The sequence below is a fragment of the Branchiostoma floridae genome, unplaced genomic scaffold (genome assembly GCF_000003815.2).
Source record: "Branchiostoma floridae strain S238N-H82 unplaced genomic scaffold, Bfl_VNyyK Sc7u5tJ_1584, whole genome shotgun sequence".
Classification (NCBI taxonomy): Eukaryota; Metazoa; Chordata; class Leptocardii; order Amphioxiformes; family Branchiostomatidae; genus Branchiostoma; species Branchiostoma floridae.
This window is the reverse complement of record NW_023365778.1, coordinates 1-18,772: the sequence shown is the minus strand read 5'-3', so window position 1 is coordinate 18,772 and position 18,772 is coordinate 1. Positions and strand designations below refer to the sequence as shown.

General features: G+C 40.2%; 1 protein-coding gene across 1 annotated transcript; it reads left to right on the top strand.

Moving 5' to 3' along the window:
- The first annotated feature begins 337 nt into the window (after positions 1-337).
- LOC118408429 (uncharacterized secreted protein ARB_06907-like) lies at positions 338-18,463 on the top strand. Its single transcript, XM_035809240.1, has 29 exons — positions 338-561; positions 899-1,003; positions 3,530-3,677; positions 3,861-3,899; positions 4,131-4,288; positions 4,470-4,623; positions 4,922-4,988; positions 5,215-5,281; positions 5,549-5,576; positions 5,716-5,939; positions 6,148-6,221; positions 6,725-6,839; positions 7,297-7,353; positions 7,683-7,707; positions 8,147-8,243; positions 8,401-8,470; positions 9,275-9,462; positions 10,150-10,201; positions 10,539-10,586; positions 11,094-11,155; positions 11,423-11,509; positions 12,088-12,228; positions 13,140-13,251; positions 13,762-13,939; positions 14,585-14,717; positions 15,472-15,611; positions 16,354-16,446; positions 17,013-17,182; positions 17,696-18,463. The coding sequence occupies exons 1-29, from the start codon at positions 478-480 to the stop codon at positions 17,828-17,830; spliced, it is 3,051 nt and encodes a 1,016-aa protein (XP_035665133.1). The 5' UTR covers positions 338-477; the 3' UTR covers positions 17,831-18,463.
- The last annotated feature ends 309 nt before the right edge of the window (positions 18,464-18,772 follow it).

The following is an 18,772-nucleotide window of genomic DNA, read 5'->3' as shown; positions in this document are numbered from 1 at the left end:
AGAACTATAGATCTCTAAGTGACGCAACAACTAGAAAGTTTGAGGGAGAAAAGGCGTAAAGAAATGATGACCCACATTGCCTGTTTCGTTGGGACGCCATCTTGCACATGTGACTTGGAGCTATCTACTCTAACATAGGTGTATTCAAGTATGAATAGGCTATAAGAAAACAATACAGAAGAAATCAGAGAAATAATACTAATAGACGAATGTATATAAGTAATAGTATTACTATCTGTACTAATATTAAATGACTCAAAGTATCTTTTAGGAAGTACATTAGTTTGGAATAGATGTATACCCCCTTCAAAATATAGACTATCCCACTATGACCAGTACCTGACACATGTAGCCTGAGGTGCTTTGTGATGTGGAGCTAGGCTAACTTTCACACTTTCAGGATGTGTATATTATTGTCTCGTCATTCCAACGATTGCAGAGGTTCAAGATAGGGAAAGGTAGCTGCAGATTGAAAAAATGAGGCCATTGAGTACTCTGTATATTTTATTGGTCATTCTGTATTTTTCTAGGCCTTCACTGTGTAAAAAGAAGGATGCACAGGTAAATATTTTGATTTGTTTGTTTGTTTGAACGTTTATTTATTTGTCTGACACTGTGCAAACTTTAAGAGTTGATTTCTATAAACTATATGATGACGCTGATGTTGTATATTTTCAAATTGTCATCTGTGGTGAGCTCTGACAATAAGCCTGTTCATGTATACAACTGTGCATGCATAGGTCAAAGGTCAAGGCCCCTGACACATAAACAAACCACATCCGGACATTGTTGTGCAGTAACTGACTGACAGAGTGCCAATCTGGCACCTGGCCCATATATACAGTAAAAGAGTCACTGACAAAATGTTTTAGATAAATACTTCATTTTGGTGTTACAGAAATCATCCTTACAGCTTCTTGAGAAAGAGAGCAAAAGGTTGGAGAAAACAGGATGCAAGTCAATCAAGCTGGACCATGTCACCAGCCTCAGGGTGAACCAAAAGGTACAAAAACATCCTGTTATTTACATCAATGATTAGAATAAAGAGACTCTTTTTACACAACCAGTGCTTTATTCTCACCGACGTTTCGGTGACCGTCTGTCACCTTCTTCAGGGCAATTCTGACTGGTTCACATTGTACTGCAGGACAGATGTCGCTGCTCACAGTTCAGATGCGGTCACAAAACGAAAAAGTATTTACATATGTATATACAGACAGCTTTATGCACATATTTACAATGCGTTCCCAAACGTAAAGGAGTGTAATACATCCATAACGCAATCAGTTGTCAATTAACGATGAATTAATGTAAGTTTTTTCTACTTCTTAAGAATATTGTCCCACACGTGGCTGAGTCTGTACCCCCCTCATCTCGGTTCATGACAGGAGACGACTTCCTAATCCATACAGCCTCCTTTATCCAGCGGGTGCATCTGTGGTCCTCTCTGTCAATCACCTTGGCCCCGTCCCAGTCTATGACACAGTTATTTCTCATGATGTGGTCTGTCACTGCTGATTTGTTCTCTTCTTTCTCAGCTTCCTTCTTCTGCGATCTAGTGTACCGTCCCCCCTTGACGTTCTCTGCCTCTTTCCTGTGTTCTGCTAGTCTGCATCCAAATGTTCTCCCTGTCTCCCCAATGTAGACTTGGTCGCAGCTCATGCATGGTATCCGATATATACAGTCTGTCTTCACAGTGTCTTGCAGTTTGTCTTTTGGATGTACCAGAAGGTTTCTCAGTGTGGTTTTCGGCTTGACTGCTGTAGCAATGTTGTGTTTCCTGAATATTCTCTCAAGAGGTTCAGTGATGCCTTTGATGTATGGTAAGGTCACCCTTCCTTTCGATGTTTCCTCTCGTTTCTTCTTGTCTTTCTTCTGCTTGGTTCTATTGCTCTGTTGTTGGACTTGTCTGAATGTCCAGTCCGGGTAGCCACACCGGGCAAGGGCAGACTGAATGTGTTGCATCTCCAGCTGTCTGTCTGGTTCTTCCGTGACGACTGCCTTGCACCTGTCCATCGGTGTACGGATGACTCCCAGCTTCTGGTGGAGGGGGTGGTGTGAGTTGAAGTTGAGATACTGATCTGTGTGTGTCTTCTTTCTGTATACCAGCAGTTTCACAGTGCCGTCATCCTTCTTTACCAGTAAAGTGTCCAGGAATGGCATGGTGTTGTTCTCTTCTGCTTCATGGGTGAATTTGATGTTGCCTGTAGTGTCAATAGTGTTAAGGTGGTCAGTCAGTTCTTGTTGAGTTCCCTTCTTTAACAGTTCTAGCACGTCGTCCACATACCACTTCCACAACTTTGGCTTGCAGTTGACAGGTGCTGTGGCTATGGCTTGCTGCTCTAGCCACTCCATGAAAAGGTTGGCCAACACAGGTGATACTGGGCTTCCCATGGCAGTCCCGAACTTCTGCTGATAGATGACTCCTCTGAAACTGAAGTAGGTTGTTGTCACGATGAACGCCAGAAGTACCATGATGTCATCTACTCCCAGGTTGGTTCTCTTGTTCAGTTCAGTGTCATTCAGGAGTCTGCGTTTGATGATGTCTAGTGTCTCTGGGATAGGTGTGTTAGTGAACAGAGATACTACATCGTGGGATAGGAACATTTCGTCTTCCTCAACAAGAATGCCAGTCAACTCTTCTGCCAGGTGTTTAGAGTTCTTTATGTGGTACTCAGTCTTGCCTACTAGTGGTGCCATATACATATGTAAATACTTTTTCGTTTTGTGACCGCATCTGAACTGTGAGCAGCGACATCTGTCCTGCAGTACAATGTGAACCAGTCAGAATTGCCCTGAAGAAGGTGACAGACGGTCACCGAAACGTCGGTGAGAATAAAGCACTGGTTGTGTAAAAAGAGTCTCTTTATTCAGTGACGTACCAACCTGATGAAACTGTTCACGGATCAATGATTAGGTTCGACATCCAGGTAATAAGAAAATTACGCCAAATAGCAATTACTGATTTTCAGATACTATCCTGAACCTTTCATGAATCACAGTGAAAAACAGCCATGGTTTGTCTTACTCCAGACCTTACAGCTACAGTTTGTTTTTATTGAACTGTAATATCCAACACAAAAATTGAACTCACCCAAATTTCCGACTGAACAGCACCAGTCTTTGTCAAGGAATGAGCAATCCCCTGCTGTTGTGATGTCGTTTGTTTGTTTATTTCAAGTTGTTTGTTTGATTCCCACAGTGGGAACCAGCCACGGCCTGTCTCCTCCAGACCTTACAGTTTGTTTGTTTGTTTGTTTGTTTACCACAGTGGGAACCAGCCATGGCTGTCTCCTCCAGACCTTACAGTTTGTTTGTTTGTTTTAAGTTGTTTGTTTGTTTGTTTGTTTGTTTCCCACAGTGGGAACCAGCCACGGCCTGTCTCCTCCAGACCTTACAGTTTGTTTGTTTGTTTTAAGTTGTTTGTTTGTTTCCCACAGTGGGAACCAGCCATCATCCGGCCCTGTCTCCTCCAGAGCCTACAGTTTGTTTGTTTGTTTTAAGTTGTTTGTTTGTTTGTTTCCCACAGTGGGAACCAGCCACGGCCTGTCTTGTCCAGACCTTACAGGCATCATCAGATGACGGGTGGGCGTGGTCCCAGCTGGGGGAGGTGTATGACAGACAGGGGGAGAAGAAGAAAGCCTCCAGCTGCTTCCAACAGGCAGCAAAACTAACAGGTGTCCATATCATTTCACCAGTAAATTTTGTAATAATTCACATCAATACATAATATTATGTTTTTATGTTATTACTGTACAGAATTTTATCAACCCTCCATTGATACAGTTATGTACTAGTACAGCTCTTACATGATGATTACCCGGTAACATAGAAATGAATGATGCCTTTTTTTATTTCAGGAAAGCTGACAGATTTCGTGAGAAAGTGGCATTTTTTGGGTAAGAAACAAATTTAACATTTTCTCACTACATGTAATGTTACAGTGTATACTGGTGCATCTTTCAATACTTAGAAGTGAATTACTTCTTGAAGGCCAAGTATATGCTAGTAAGAACATATATCCATTTTTATCAATGATACTGATAACTGCAATGGTTTGATAATACAAAGCGGTGCCCATTTCAGCAGATTTTGACTGTTTACCAAATGCAAATTGTATTTCCTCTCAGGTCCCTTCGTGATTGGTAAAGTTGAGATAGATGGTGATCCAGTGGCATCCTGGGGCGGTATCGCCAACGTCTCTGCCGCCAGGTTTAACAAGAAGGCTGTCTTCTATTCTGAGTTGATACAGGGTGGGGAGGTAAAGTGGAGCACTCTTAATCAAAAGGTGAGAAAGAATATGTTGCTGTCCATATCTGCTTTGTTGTTATCACTTTTTGGTAGACCCCCTTGAACTGCACGAAAAGTGCCATGAAAGGGGCCTGGCATACCTATAAAACAGCTTTTTTGTACTAACCTAATGTAAGTAAGTCAGGGCGGAGATTCTAATGGAACACCTGCTTCTTCAGTCTGCAGGTGAGAGGCTGCAGGTGTCCCCCCAGGTGAGCTGGAATGACCTGGTCATGTCCCTCGGCTCCATGGCCATCACCGAGTGGCAGGGCTGGATGGTCGGCGAGTTTACTGTCAATGACAACGATGTCAAAGTGCTCGTACAAACCTTGGGTATGTAGTAGTTGTTCCGTGTTCGCAGTGGACTTGGGGGGGGGGGTACAATGTAACACACTAGTATTGTATTTGCCTAATATTAGTAATAATTCTTGAGGAAACAACATTGCGGCTGGCTGGGGATTCAAACCCAGAACCTTTAGATTGTCAACAACCCTAAACATCATAATCAAGACCACCTTGCCATCTAAATGATCCCTTCTGGAGGTTGAGATTTTGGGGGGTTAAAAATTTCATTCCTGTTTATATATATGGACTAACCTTGATGAAGTCACTGTTGCATTCCCTTTCTCAGGTGTGCCGACTTTCTACATTGACAATATTCCTGTAGCAGGGGAGGTGTACCACAGAGACCAGTACTGGTAGGTTGCTGACATTGTGTGAAAGCTGACAATCGTTAGTCTTCTCTGCACTTTATATAGCAGAAGTCTTTAACATTTTGATCATATTATACTGTATACAACTTAAGAACAGATCCATTGCCCTGCAGTGTCTGTAGTTTCCCCTTGTAATAATGTGTTCATTAAGATCAATAAAATCAAACATAACTTTAATACAATTATGTCATGTCCATTTTGTTTGCTTTAGGTTTTCTGTTCCTCTAACAAGAGGAATCCATACTGTATACATCAAACTAAGAACAAAAGTTACACAGGTAAGTACAAATTAAAGTACAGTACAATTACAATTAAGTCCATATTCAGGCATCAAAAACACTTATCAATGGCTGTGTAGATCAGAATATTATTCTTGAGTTCTTAAGAGATGAAATGAAAATTGTTCATACCCAAAGCCAAAGAAGCATGCATTACAATTTGACCAAGATACGACTGCTAGTAACTTGTAGCTAGATTTAATCTCACTATTAGTCATTCCATCTATACAACAGACATAACACAGACTGTATTTTTTTGTTTTTCAGCAAGTCACTTTTAATATAAAGCTGGCTGGTAAGTTTTGCTTTTGTCAGTTCTTTTAGGCTTTATTGCATTATGGAAAGTATACCCATAATTTGTGCCTTAAGAATCAACATTGCTTTTGTACATGTATCTCCTAAATGCACAATTTACTGTTCCATTTTTTGAACAGGAAGCAATGTATTAGAGGTCCTGGCCCCTCCCTACCTGCCAGACCTGCTAGATGGTACAGTCCTTGGTCATGTGATCCCTCTGCCGATAGCCAATCACCATCCAACACACTGGATCAAGAACATCAGGGTTTCATTGGTCAAGCAGGAAGGAGGCCCCAAAGGGCCAAAAGTATCAATCAACCAACCGGAGCTTAGCAGAAGGTTTCCACTTGCACCTGGACAGGTATCTGCCAAAGAATGAAAGAGTTTTCTTTTTCTTTTATCTCAATTCTATCAGTTTTATCATATAGTCTCCTGAGATTTTTTGACATCATTCAGTTCATAGCATTACTTTGTGTTATTATAGAAACTTTGAAATTTTTGAAGTTCTAAGACCAAATGATGATTGAACTTGCTTTTATTTCCTGTTCCATTGTTTGTACTCTATGTAGGTAAGAATATATGATGTGTACATTACAACAAAGGAAGGGGTTCATATGGAGCAGACTTCTTGTCAGGATATGAAGTAGGTACTCAAAAAGGTTATCTTTTTATGGCATTTACTTGTTATGCTTTACTGCATTTGTCTCAGTGCCTTTAAGAAGACTTTGATATGTATAACTTACAGCAGTATTGGAATAAGTAGGGTGCCATCTTGGTGTTTGCTCCAATAATATTCATTCTCTTTTTGATACGAGTGATGGGTTGACATTAACATGTGTGGCTCTCCTTAACCATTGGCCCTCCGTCTTTATGTCTGGTCTGATATGTAATTACCCTAACTATTGATTTGTGCAAAAGAAGAAGAAGAAAAAAAGCTTCATGCTTATTTTCACATGATGCAAGTTAGATTATGAAGTGCCTTTCCCCATGGCATAACATTGGGGCCTCAAACAAAGATTACTCTAAACACAAAACTACCTTGTAGTTCAAGCTAATAAAAGGCTGCTGAAGTTTATAAAGAATGGTTAAAGAATGCAGTTGTAATATGTTAACCCTAGTGTGTTGACCATGTCTCTGTTGCTGTAGATTAACCCTCCAAGTGAGCGGTTCTGAGGGGAATTCTCAGGTCGTCACCATCAACCTGAGATGTCGGACATATGGGCAGTCATTTGTTTTCACATTCCTGGACCATGACGGATCGGTAAGGCCTAGGAAACTAAAATGGAAAAAAAATGTTTCCTTTCTGATATATCATACTGTACGTGTGACAGATTTACATGTGAATGTAACTTTACGAGTATATTTTATATAAACGGAACAAAGAAGTATAAGGCCTGACCACATTTTCTTACTTTTATACTGTTCGGATCCAATAGATAAATTTTTGCAAATTCTTGGCCGAAAACTAATGGCAAGCTAATAACAGGAAAAAAGACAAACAAACGATGGGGAACAATGTTGACTCTATACTCAAACTTATTGGGTTTGCCTTTTTTTCCTTAGACAGTGGAAGTTGAAAATTCCATTTTTGTGATGTTTTGGTTCTGTGATGTTAATATGAGAGTAGTTTTCTTTTTGTCATATATAAACATGGTAAAATTAGGATGGTATTTCACAACGTAGATATGAATAACCAATGCAATTTGTATGAACTGTAGGTCCAGCATGCGGCAGCAATCCCACCCCTAAAGGACTGTGTGACCAGGAGGTGTCCAGTAAGTCAGACATAATGTCATTCCTTCAAGTACCAGCATTACCAAGTTGAACCCAGGAATAAGTTGTTCCAAAATATTCTTTAACTAAATAGAAGTATTACATGTAAAAATGAGGATGTTAATAGGTTTTAAGGATTAAATATCATGTATTTGTAACTTACATGTATTCTCAAAGTTGAAATGTAATAATGTTTACAATAGTTAATGCTCTGTAATAGAAAAACTGTACAATTCAACCCCTAGGCTACAAAAAGGTTTAATTCATGAAAGCTGCACTATGGAAAATGAACCAGTCTAGCTCTAACTTTGTTTTGACCTGTGTTTTTCAGGTCTTGCTGACTCATCATGGTACAGGTATGTGTGTAGTTCTAATTTCAAAACTTGTCGGTTCAAGGAATAAAAGATGAAGAGAAAATCAGAAGCATTTGTTGTATATGACAGTATTTCAGCACCAAGGACAGACATATAAACAACATGGTTTACAGAGACTGACCGATTGAAGCTTTATCAAATGTTCACTATTTTGCGCTAATTTGTGCCCATTTGCACCATTTTATCAATTACATGTAATTATCATATTTATAGATATCGCAATTGCACCTATTGGTGTCACTTTATGAATGCCATTTGCAATTCAGAGCAATTTGGTACAGTCCAGTGAGATACCTAATTTAGCAGGTAGGAAGTTTGGGAGTTTATCATTTCAATTTTGAATATTGAAATATTCATAATAGTTATCAATTATCAACTAGCTGTGGCCTTATTTCTGTGTTTTGTTGTGTCCTGTATGAAGGTGTGTCTTCTCAGAACCAGGCTGATAGTTACAAGAGGATGGAAGGCAGAGACTGGAAGTTTGGCATAGAGACGGCCTGGACTCTGGCACCAACAAGGTTAGCTTAGGGGATATATGAACGTAATTGCTCGACATACAAGGTACAATTTCAACTACCAGGCTAATTGATACTAAATACCAAACACAGAACTTAATAATTTCAAGGAACTTTCATGTTCCAAAAAATGAACCAAAATATTTTTTTTTTTCATCAGACATGGAGCACACAACTGGGAGGGCCCAGGAGCACTGACATCCATGACAGCATTGCACTGTCTACAAGAGGTAAATTATTAGGGATGGGAGAGGAATTCTTGTGTAGTGGGGAAGGGTTTTCAACTTGAAAATAATCTAGCTAGATTTGAAAAACAAAAATTGTAGAATCTTGCAGTGAACCTAAAGTGAGGGTACAGACGCTAAGGGGACACAGACACTACTGTAACAGCTGATACTTAATTTAAAAGTAACAGTGGGTACAGATGCTACATTTCAATGTTTTATGTTAATATGTTGCAATAGAGTGCTCTCAAAATTACAAATTATATTTGGCAACAGTTTGCAATAAACATACAATCGTGGTACAGACAGTACAGGGGTTACAGACACTACTTTTCTTTCTTTCTTCCTTTAGTGCCCACGATCATTGATCGTTATGTTGATCATTATGATCGTTGATCGTTATGTTGATCATTATGGCACTGTCTTTATTTAACGTCCTATCCGAGGGACGTCCCTAGCCTAAGCTAGGTACTCATTTTCACCTGAGTGAAGAGGAAAAAGTCGTGTAAAGTGCCTTTCCCAAGGGCACAAGATCGGTGGCACAGCAGGATTTGATGAGACCAACGCGCTGCCGATTACACCACACGATCTCACGATCTACTGGGGGTAAGGTTATCACCACAGTAGGTATGGACACTAGATGGGGTGTGGACACTCCTTGGCATACAAACACTACAGGGGGTCTGGACACTACAAGGGGTACAGATGCTACAGGAGGTACCTGAGTATGGACACTACAGGGGTCATGCAGGTCAACAATTTTAACTGGAAGACTACTCATCATGCATTTTCTTGTCCCTGACATTTCAGTTGATAGAACCTGTATCCTGGATACAGAACAAGGTGGACACACAGAGGGTGATCTTTGCAGGACACTCCATGGGTGGCCATGGGGCGTGGCACCTAGCAACCCACCACCCTGACAGGGCCCTGGCTGTGGTGTCACTGGCCGGGTGGATCAAGAAGGAAGAGTACGGGGACAGCAATGTGTTCTTCAGGTAACACTTTTGCCTAGAAAACAAAGGCCTATAAAAGTTAAGAGCTACATGTATGTTAGGATTGGTAGGGATTCTCGTTTTTTTTATAGAATTCAACTTAGATGTATGACCGCATGTAAAGCCCAAATACACCAAGACACAGGTATGTTCAATGCATTGGAAACCTTAAGATTACCAAGAGATGCTTTGTTCAAGCACAATTCTCTGTTGCAGTAGAAATTAAGAATCATATTAAAAAGTGACTCTACAACATCTCTCAGATGTTTGTCAGATGGAAAATTATCCCTCGCCAACAACCCATCAAAAAAAGGCTGAGGTAGGAAGCTTTTTGCTAGTACTGTAAATGCATTTAAGTTCGCGGGGATTTAATTTTGCGGTAGCGGGAAAAGGGACTTTTCGTGGTGGATTTAACTTCAAGGTAACACCATAGACTGCAGTCTAATACCATAATAGAAAAATTTTGCGGTGGTTTTATGTTCGCGGTGAAGTGGTCACCGCAAAAACCGCGAACATTAATCCATCGCGAGAATTTCTGCATTTACAGTAATTGTCTGGCAACCTGAATCACAAGATTTTTTCCTAGGCCTTTCAAGTTTGATACAGTGTAAACCTTAGATATTGATGCCTTTGCAGTCTTTTATCTGCAGATACATATTAATATCCAGTTGATATTTTGCACCCCTTCAGACATGACATCAGTACCAGCACTGCTGACCCTTCTGTAAAGGCTATTATGGAAGTGAGTGCATGTATTTGTAAATGTTTGACATTGTGATGAAGTGATACTTAGTCTAGTGACAATGGGGGGGATGTCCCTATTTAAGCTCACCTCAACCTTGTAGTAGATGAGCAATTAGTTGGTAACTCAGGGTTGGGGCTGCACCCATCTTTCAGAAGGGACGTAAAATGGCCTGGAGTCCGTGTTTGAAGAGGTGCCTCAAACATGTTAATGGAGAAGAGCTAGTACTGCTTCCCTATTAAAATATACCATGACATTCAAACAGCAAGGAGAAATGCTCAAAACCTAGTGCTAAATCCAACCAAATGCTAATATTTTGTGTCTAACTTTTCCCCAGGCTTGTATTGCAGAAAATGATGCGGACAGGCATGTGTCAAACTTACAAGTGAGTCTATCTCTTTATACATACATATAATCTATGTTCTGAAATAGATTAAACAATTGATGTTAGTTCACCTATCATCCATAGCATTTTTTGTAATAGTCAGTTGACACAAATCTGGCAAATCAGAGGCCACATTTTCAAAGTACATGACTGTATTTCAAAGCGCAGCAGCAAAAAGATTTTTAAAGATGTTTTCAACTCACTCTGAGTCGAGTTACTGGTTAGCATAACAAAGTTTAATGTTATTAACTTGTCTTATGAACAATTGTGTTCAAGTGGAAACAGGTGTGACAATTGTCTGAAATTCCAGTGAACAACAGTGTAGTACAACCCTCCTATGATGCATCCATGGGACAGAAAGTTTCTGACTTGTCACTTCAAATTGTCATCAAAGGTTTTGTGTTCTGAATATTTATCGTTATCTGTAAACAAAAGCTTCTTGTATAGTAAGAGGCAGTGTGTAGAATCTGATATTGTTTACAATTTTTAAACTCTTCCCTGTTACAGGGAGTTCCAGTGCTTACTAGGATTGGTGCGGATGACCGAACTGTTCACCCATTCTTTGTCAGGTATTACCATTTAATTCACAACATCTGCTGATACCGATACTCAGATGTAGCAAATGCATAGCAGCCAAGTGATGATGATTTTGAAGCAATTGTTGATTTTTGTCATAGCCAACTGGCTGAATTTCACAACACTTGACACACCTTTATTCTATCTATGAGTATGACAGGTTACTATTCATTACACAAAATATGACCTAGAACCAACAATTGAGAAGGAAAGAAGCATGTTTCAGAATTTCAAAGTAATTGTGCTCCATTATTTTCCAGACGAATGTACCGTCTACTCCAGGAGACAGGGCTGAATGTTACATACAGTGAGCTTCCAAACAAGGAGCATTGGTGGTGGGACACATGGTACGTATGGCAGCCCTTGTAATCAAGTGACAACATTCATCATAATGCATGAAAGAAAATTCCTACATTGTGTAGTATCTACATCTGTATCTATATAGCCTCCATTCGGTGCAACACACGTCACCAGCTTTGTAAGCATGTGGTGTGGCAGCAGCTGGTTGTATTACACTACTAGTATCAATCTGGCATACTAAAGATCTGACTACATATGTTGTTTAAAACTATCCATTGAGGATGCTACTACATCCAACAAGTTCCACTCTATGATCGTTGGTTGAAAGTACTTTGTGACATGACTATTTCTTGTTCTTATTTGAGCTGGTATCAGATACTCTCAGTAGTTGGTTCATCCACCAGTTTATTAGTCACTTGCACAGTCCTGATATTTTTCTTCAAGTGACATCCACCCTTGCCAGTAGTGGTACATGTATGCACAGTGGCCCATTTTTGGCCCCGGATTTGGACACAAATTTGTTGTATGAGGAAAACTATGGCATCATACCTCTGCACATATAGTTATAAGGACCTCAAACACTTATTTGAAAGGGTAGGGGTGACCAAGTGTGCTTATATTTCAGGGACACGAATGATGGAGGTGCAGTAAACGACCCACAGTTGAGACAGTTTGAAATCGAACATTCCAGACAGAATACAGATGCAACTGAAGGTAGCTGTTCTCATGACTGTTCAACATCAAATGTCGCCAACAGATACAAGAAGTAAGTTCAAACTTTTTGTTTTAAGTACTGTTAAAGATGTATTTTGACTACCAAATTGTCTGAATAGTTTAAAATCCTTAGAATAGTTTATAAGCTTTATATACAGAGCTTGTCCATCTGTAGGATTAGGGTTAAGTACTGAACATGCTCACTGTTGATATGACATATATGGTGCTGAATCCATGGTGCTGTATCAATGGTGCTGAATCCACGGTGCTGAACCCATGGAAAAGGGGGGATGGCAGAGACTTGTGCTAGAGGCAACCATGGTCCCCGACCCTCTAGATGAGAATGGGACTAGGTGAGGTGAGGTGAGCCCATGGTGCTGTATCCATGGTGCTGTATCCATGGTGCTGTATCCATGGTGCTGTATCCATGGTGCTGTATCCATGGTGCTGTATCCATGGTGCTGAATTCATGGTGCTGTATCCATGGTGCTGAATTCATGGTGCTGAATCCATGGTGCTTAATCCATGGTGCTGAATCCATGGTGCTGAATCCATGGTGCTGAATCCATGGTGCTGAATTCATGGTGCTGAATCCATGGTGCTGAATCCATGGTGCTGAATCCATGGTGCTGAATTCATGGTGCTGAATCCATGGTGCTTAATCCATGGTGCTGAATCCCTGTGCTGAATCCATGGTGCTGAATCCATGGTGCTGAATCCATGGTGCTGAATCCATGGTGCTTAATCCATGGGGCTGAATCCATGGTGCTGTATCCATGGTGCTGTATTCAGGGTGCTGAATCCATGGTGCTGATTTATGGTGCTGAATTCATGGTGCTTAGTCTATGATGCTGAATCCAATTGGTGCTGAAGTCATGGTGGTGATTCCATGGTGCTGAATCCCTGTGCTGAATCCCATCGAATGCATGAATAATACTCATGATTCCTTTTTCCAATGCCCAGATTACTTGATGGCAGCTACACCCTGACTGTGTTAAACCCTGCTTCTGTGGAGGGTGGGAGGGGGGTACAGGTTCTACAGCAGACAGTGCCCATGAGGACCAGTACAGTCAAGGTGCAACAACAGCTTTTATGCATTTGTTATTTAGTGTTTATTAAAGTGATACATAATGTTTCAATTACATGTCTATTTACGTGCAAAACAATGCTACAGGGATTTTCTCTTGCTCGCTCATAGTAATAAGCTTACAAAAGACCAGGGCTTTCTCCAGAACCGGACCTTCCATCTTCGGATGAAAATATGAAAATTTGCTTGTTGGGGGACCAAAAATGCATCCGTCCACAAAATCTGAACTTCACACATGAATTTGCTGAAAACGTGTTTTTTGTAAGATCAAAAGACAGATTTAATAAAACAATACAAATAAACAATATGAGATACAAAACAATGAGCAGAGCAAAAAATCTTAAAAGTTGGAAACAGCACAGTAATGGACCTCAGAAATTCTTTAATTCTGATGGAAGCTTTTTCAATAATGTTTGTTCTTACCAGGTATTTGGAAACCTAAAAGAAGATGAAGTACCATGCCGGTTGAGAAAAACAGTTTTTATTTCTGTATTCTAGATGGAGTTCCAGCCTGGACAAGCCATACTGGTGACACAGAATGTTGCTCGCTTCAGACTGTATGAACCTGACCTTCATCCTGTAGGGTGGGTGGAAAGGTCACTGCAGGTCGATGGGGTCACTTTTGAAGACTCGCGCAAGGTCACTGAGAGTGAAGTCAACATCTGCAAGAAGGAAGGTGATTGAGAAATGGAAACTCTGAATTTGCTTCTGGAATTGATTGTGTCATCTTTTGTTTCTATATTTTGAGAGAGATTGCAAGCTATAGTAGGACAAGAATTAACAGTGTCAATATTATCATAAAATGTAATAAAATGCAAGTTGACTTGAGATAAGTTGACATAAATGCAGTGTTAACTTGCATAACTACCTAGATTGTGTGTTCTATGTGCATTTGGGACGTTTTTGTGCCATCATGGTTTGCGGAATGGCATTCTCAGGATTTTTTCGCATTCTTCTCTATTCTGGATGACATGAAATAGTGACTTTTATTGCTTTGAAGGTCATTATTCTGGTAAAATTTCTCTTTGTAGTGGCCTGTGAAGAATGCCAAAAATAAACCGTTTGGGGGTAAAAATGACGTTTGATGATGTTTTCTAATTAAAATAAATGTAAAAAAAACATGGAAAATGGTGTTTATAATTAGATAAGCACTAAAGATAGTTCCTTTCTCAGAAGAAATCAAATTATCTCTGAATAAGTATCTCTGAAATAGTATCAGTAAGCTCACTGGAAAAGTGCTCGTCATTGCTATTCATATTGAATGTTATCAGTATTTTTTCGCTTTTGTTTATTTGTTGTTCCTTCCTTCCTTTACTGTCAGGAACATGGAGTCTTTGTAGTGATGGCGAGAGTTTTGAATATGAAGGACAACGGGGTCCACACAACATGGGCCCTGCAAGGAGAGTAGCAGAACACAGATTTCTCATTGTCACTGGTGAGTACTTCAACACCAAGCAAGCAAAATTGAATAAGAAAGCATAGCAGTTTTCTCATCATGTCTCTTTGATGTTGGATATTTATGTTACCCATACACACTTTTGCAGGTCAGAAACCTGGAACACAGGAAATGAACTTCATTTCCGTCAATATCTGAATGCATTCAAGCATGCTAGCTTTACAGGATATAGGAGAATTCTTTTTACACAACCAGCAGGTACTTACATTTCGATTCTCGTTGTGTAGAAAGAATTCTCCACTATCCTATATATATATTCTGTGAACCTGATGAAACTATTTTTAGATGCCGGCTTTATGTTTGACTTTTTCCATAATTAGCTTAACAATTCAAATAGTTAAATAGTCAAAGTCTTTCATTTCCTGCTAACGTGTTACATTTATATCAATATGTATGTCTGCATGTCTGCAATTCACAGTTAATAGCAATGAGAAAAAACAAGAAATTCACAAGACCTTAAGGTATTTTGCAGACTGGGGTACATGTAAGCACAGCTGTCTCTAGCATCATTTTTTTTTCTATCCCACTCCTTGTTTGGGATGAAATGTTGTTAATTTTTGTTGTCAGATCTATTATTTTAAGCTTTAATGACAATATGTTTTCATCAGTTTTATGTCATGAAGTTTCTTTTTACAGATAGGATGAATTTTTTCTGTCCCAACAAGCTTATTTTTGTCTGGGACGAAGGAACTGTTCTTGGGGACAGCCCTAGAGTTTTATGTATAAGAGCTTTGATTGTTTTGTTATTCCTCATGTCCAGGGACCCATGGTCCTGCCTTGGTGACCGCCCAGCTGGAGAGGTTAGGTGTTTACCTGGCTAACCTGTTCCACCTGACCTCAGACACCTCCGCACCTGTGGTCAAGGACACCGAACTCAGGACTGAAGATGCAGGTCAGTCATGTTGTTATGAAAAAGTTGGCCAGGGGAACTACTATCAACTAATTGTATGGTGATTGTGTAAAATGTCGAGCATAGATATGCCAAAATGTGCCTTACTCTAACTGGGGTGAACCCGCTGGACAGAGCCGCATGAAAGCACAGTGTGAATTCTTAGCTGACTGCTGTCAACCACTGTGTCAGGGACCCCAGCAGCAGTATAATCAAATACTGGATACTACTAATAGATCTTCACAAACTGTCAACTATTCAAATGTTTAAGAAGGAATCTCTGTATCATCATGCCAAACACGTGAAAGGAGGAATTGTGAAAAAAAAATTGGAAAAAGAATGCACGGAAACCATCATCTTTAAAGAAGGGGTACCAAGGGGGTAGGACATAAATTATGCAGAGGAAAGACAGAAAATTATGTAATAAGATCAACAATATAGGACACCAGAAGGGAAGAGAAAACAATGGCAATGTAAGATCTTCTGGCAGATAATAGTGTCAAAATAGTTGAATACTTTCATAGAGAGTTTCAACCACACATGAAACAGCATCCAAAGAGTAGTCCAGGACAGAAGGAATTGGAGAGCATTTTATCACAACCCTACATGTCAGGACCATCTTTGATTAAGGGTAGAAAGTAATTGAAATAACATGTAGAAGTTTCGGGTGTTGTCAAGCATTGTCGTTGAAGATGCACTATAACACAATGTCATGACAGAATTTCCTGTGTTTTGTTTCTTCCAGAGTTGCACAATTTGATTGTGATAGGTGGACCCAAAGAAAACAGCTGGGCTGCAGGTTTTATCAACAGTGTCCCTTTAGGTTGGGACGAAGGAGGTAGGAGGCATTCACACTTGTTTATAGGGTCATTGTTTTCTATTGTGCATGTGATTGTTCTAGCAACCTTCTGTCTCGGGAGATAATGGCATTTCCTGGCTTGGTCTGGTCAGTTCAGATTGCGTTGTATGTAATTATTGCATATTGTACTTGTAGGAAAAAGAGCTATTTACCGTATGCATACATAAATTATGACCATAGCATGTCCAGAACACTAGATATCAAAACAGGCAATTCAGGTGCAGTTCCATAGTTATTAGAAAGTCACCAATCAACAATTTCTGGAGTTATGCTGCTCATAAACAAAAGAACACACAAGCCCAGAATCATAACATAATGGGGGTATGACGAGATGACGAGGCGCGCGTCATACGCAAGAATTGTTGGGTGAAAGCCACGTGACGGGAGACATCGCGAGACTGGGAGTGAACAGGCCAGATCTCGAAGAAACTGAGAGAGAGAAGGACGTCTCCGACACCTCTCCGCCTATCACCTTCTTCCTTGCGCGCCATTTTGAACGACCGGCAAAGGTCAACGCCATTTACACCATGCTGCTCCCACTGCAGGCATGACCTTGGGAGACTGTCGCTTCACCCACCCTCGTACCGGCGCCCTGTTCCTGGCCAGGCATGCTGGGAAGGGCCTGTCCCTGGTGCTGCTGGGTAATTCCCTGTCAGGGCTGGAGGATGTGGTGCAGCTGGGCAGACCCACTATTCCCCCCATGACCAGGTCTCCTGTAAGTTTACACGAATTCATTCGAAATTCTTTATCAGTATCTGTGTAGACGATACATTACAGCCCTTCAGTGTAACAAATCTGCTTTGCTCTATGCGGCACAGTAGCAGCTGTTTATATCACACTAAATGGCCTGTCAGACGTAACTGTTGCATATCAATATGTAGCAGCAAATGATGTTTATAGCTGCCTAATGCCTCAGTCTACTGTACTTGGTGGTAACAACCTTCGCTTTACAATAGTTCCAGGAAAATACAAATTCAGTCCTAAGTTTGTATCTCTTGTACTTGAAGGCAAGACAATTTTGTGTCCTTTTCAACACTTTTATTGCAGGTTGAATCTTATTCTTTAATATCACTAGTATTGGTAGTTTGGTCATTGATTGACTCTGTATATCATTGCATTGAACTCACCATTTTTCAAAAATTGTCTCAAACTTTTATATTGCAGTTCCTTCTTGCTGCTGCAATTATGAAGACATTCTGATGTGTAGCTGTTCTTTTTTCCCCTACAGTTTTCCAACTTGGTGCCTGACTTCGTCCTTACTGGCCCTGACTTCCAGAGAAGCGGACCTGGAGGGTACCTGTGTGCTGGGTTCTGGGGGAACCACTGGGACCTGAGGAGGGAGCTTATATCATGTGCCTGCTAGGGGAACCTCGAGGGGTAGGGATGTGTACCTAAATGTAACATCAGGTACATGTACATGTACTGGTACAGAGGTTAAGATATGTAAGTTACCTGTATACCAAAGCATAAACAATTTTCATCTCTGTGATAGGAATAACCTAAAACATCAAGAAGTTATAAGTTATAACTTGAGTGTAAAATGTATCCAGCTAAAGTATAGATACATTGGACATACTTATTTTCACAGTATCACAGGTACTAAACTGGGTCACATGCCTACTCAGGGGGAGGAGCTTATGTCTTGTGTCTACTAGGGGAACACCTCGGTAGGAGGGGGGGGGGGGGCTTGGAAGACAATTGAATAACAACTTTTAAGTCCAATTCGTGAATTTAAAAGTTTGTAAGCAAGGTAAGATTCCAGGTTTACAATTGGTAATCCTTTTCAGGGAAAAGACCCTACAGGTATTTAGTAATATTTAGTCAGCTTAAAATGTTTTAACAACAGTTGTTTTTATATAACCAGTGCTGCTTTCCATGTTTTTGGTGCAATATGACTGACTGCTTTTATGTTTTCGTGACTCGGTGATATGTCAACTACAGTACAACTGATGCAATTGCATTCAATATTAAAGACAGATAGTATCAAAATATGCAACTATCTGCATTTTATTGTCATTTATCAATCAAATAGGACAACACCTTTGTAACTGAATCATGAGGACCCAAGAATTTATACTAATTTCACAAGCAACTGGATACACGTTTTGAAACGGTCAGATGTTTCAGATAGCATCTAATGTCTTTTGTCAGTGACACAGTGACAAAAAACAGTGGATGTTGTCAGAAACCTCTGACCACTTCCAAAGTCATATCCAAAATAATAATGTCTAACCTTCATTGAGGACACAATAATTTGTGACTGCTAAATCACACCAACTTGCACTGAATTCAAAGCAAAATCAGC

What these genes read in the sequence shown, in the direction of transcription:
- LOC118408429 (XM_035809240.1), top strand. Translation starts at nt 478, where the DNA reads ATGAGGCCATTGAGTACTCTGTATATTTTATTGGTCATTCTGTATTTT. An exon ending in TAAGAACAAAAGTTACACAG is followed by an intron (nt 5,282 to 5,548) that starts GTAAGTACAAAT and finishes TTTGTTTTTCAG; the next exon opens with CAAGTCACTTTTAATATAAA. An exon ending in CATTGCACTGTCTACAAGAG is followed by an intron (nt 8,471 to 9,274) that starts GTAAATTATTAG and finishes CTGACATTTCAG; the next exon opens with TTGATAGAACCTGTATCCTG.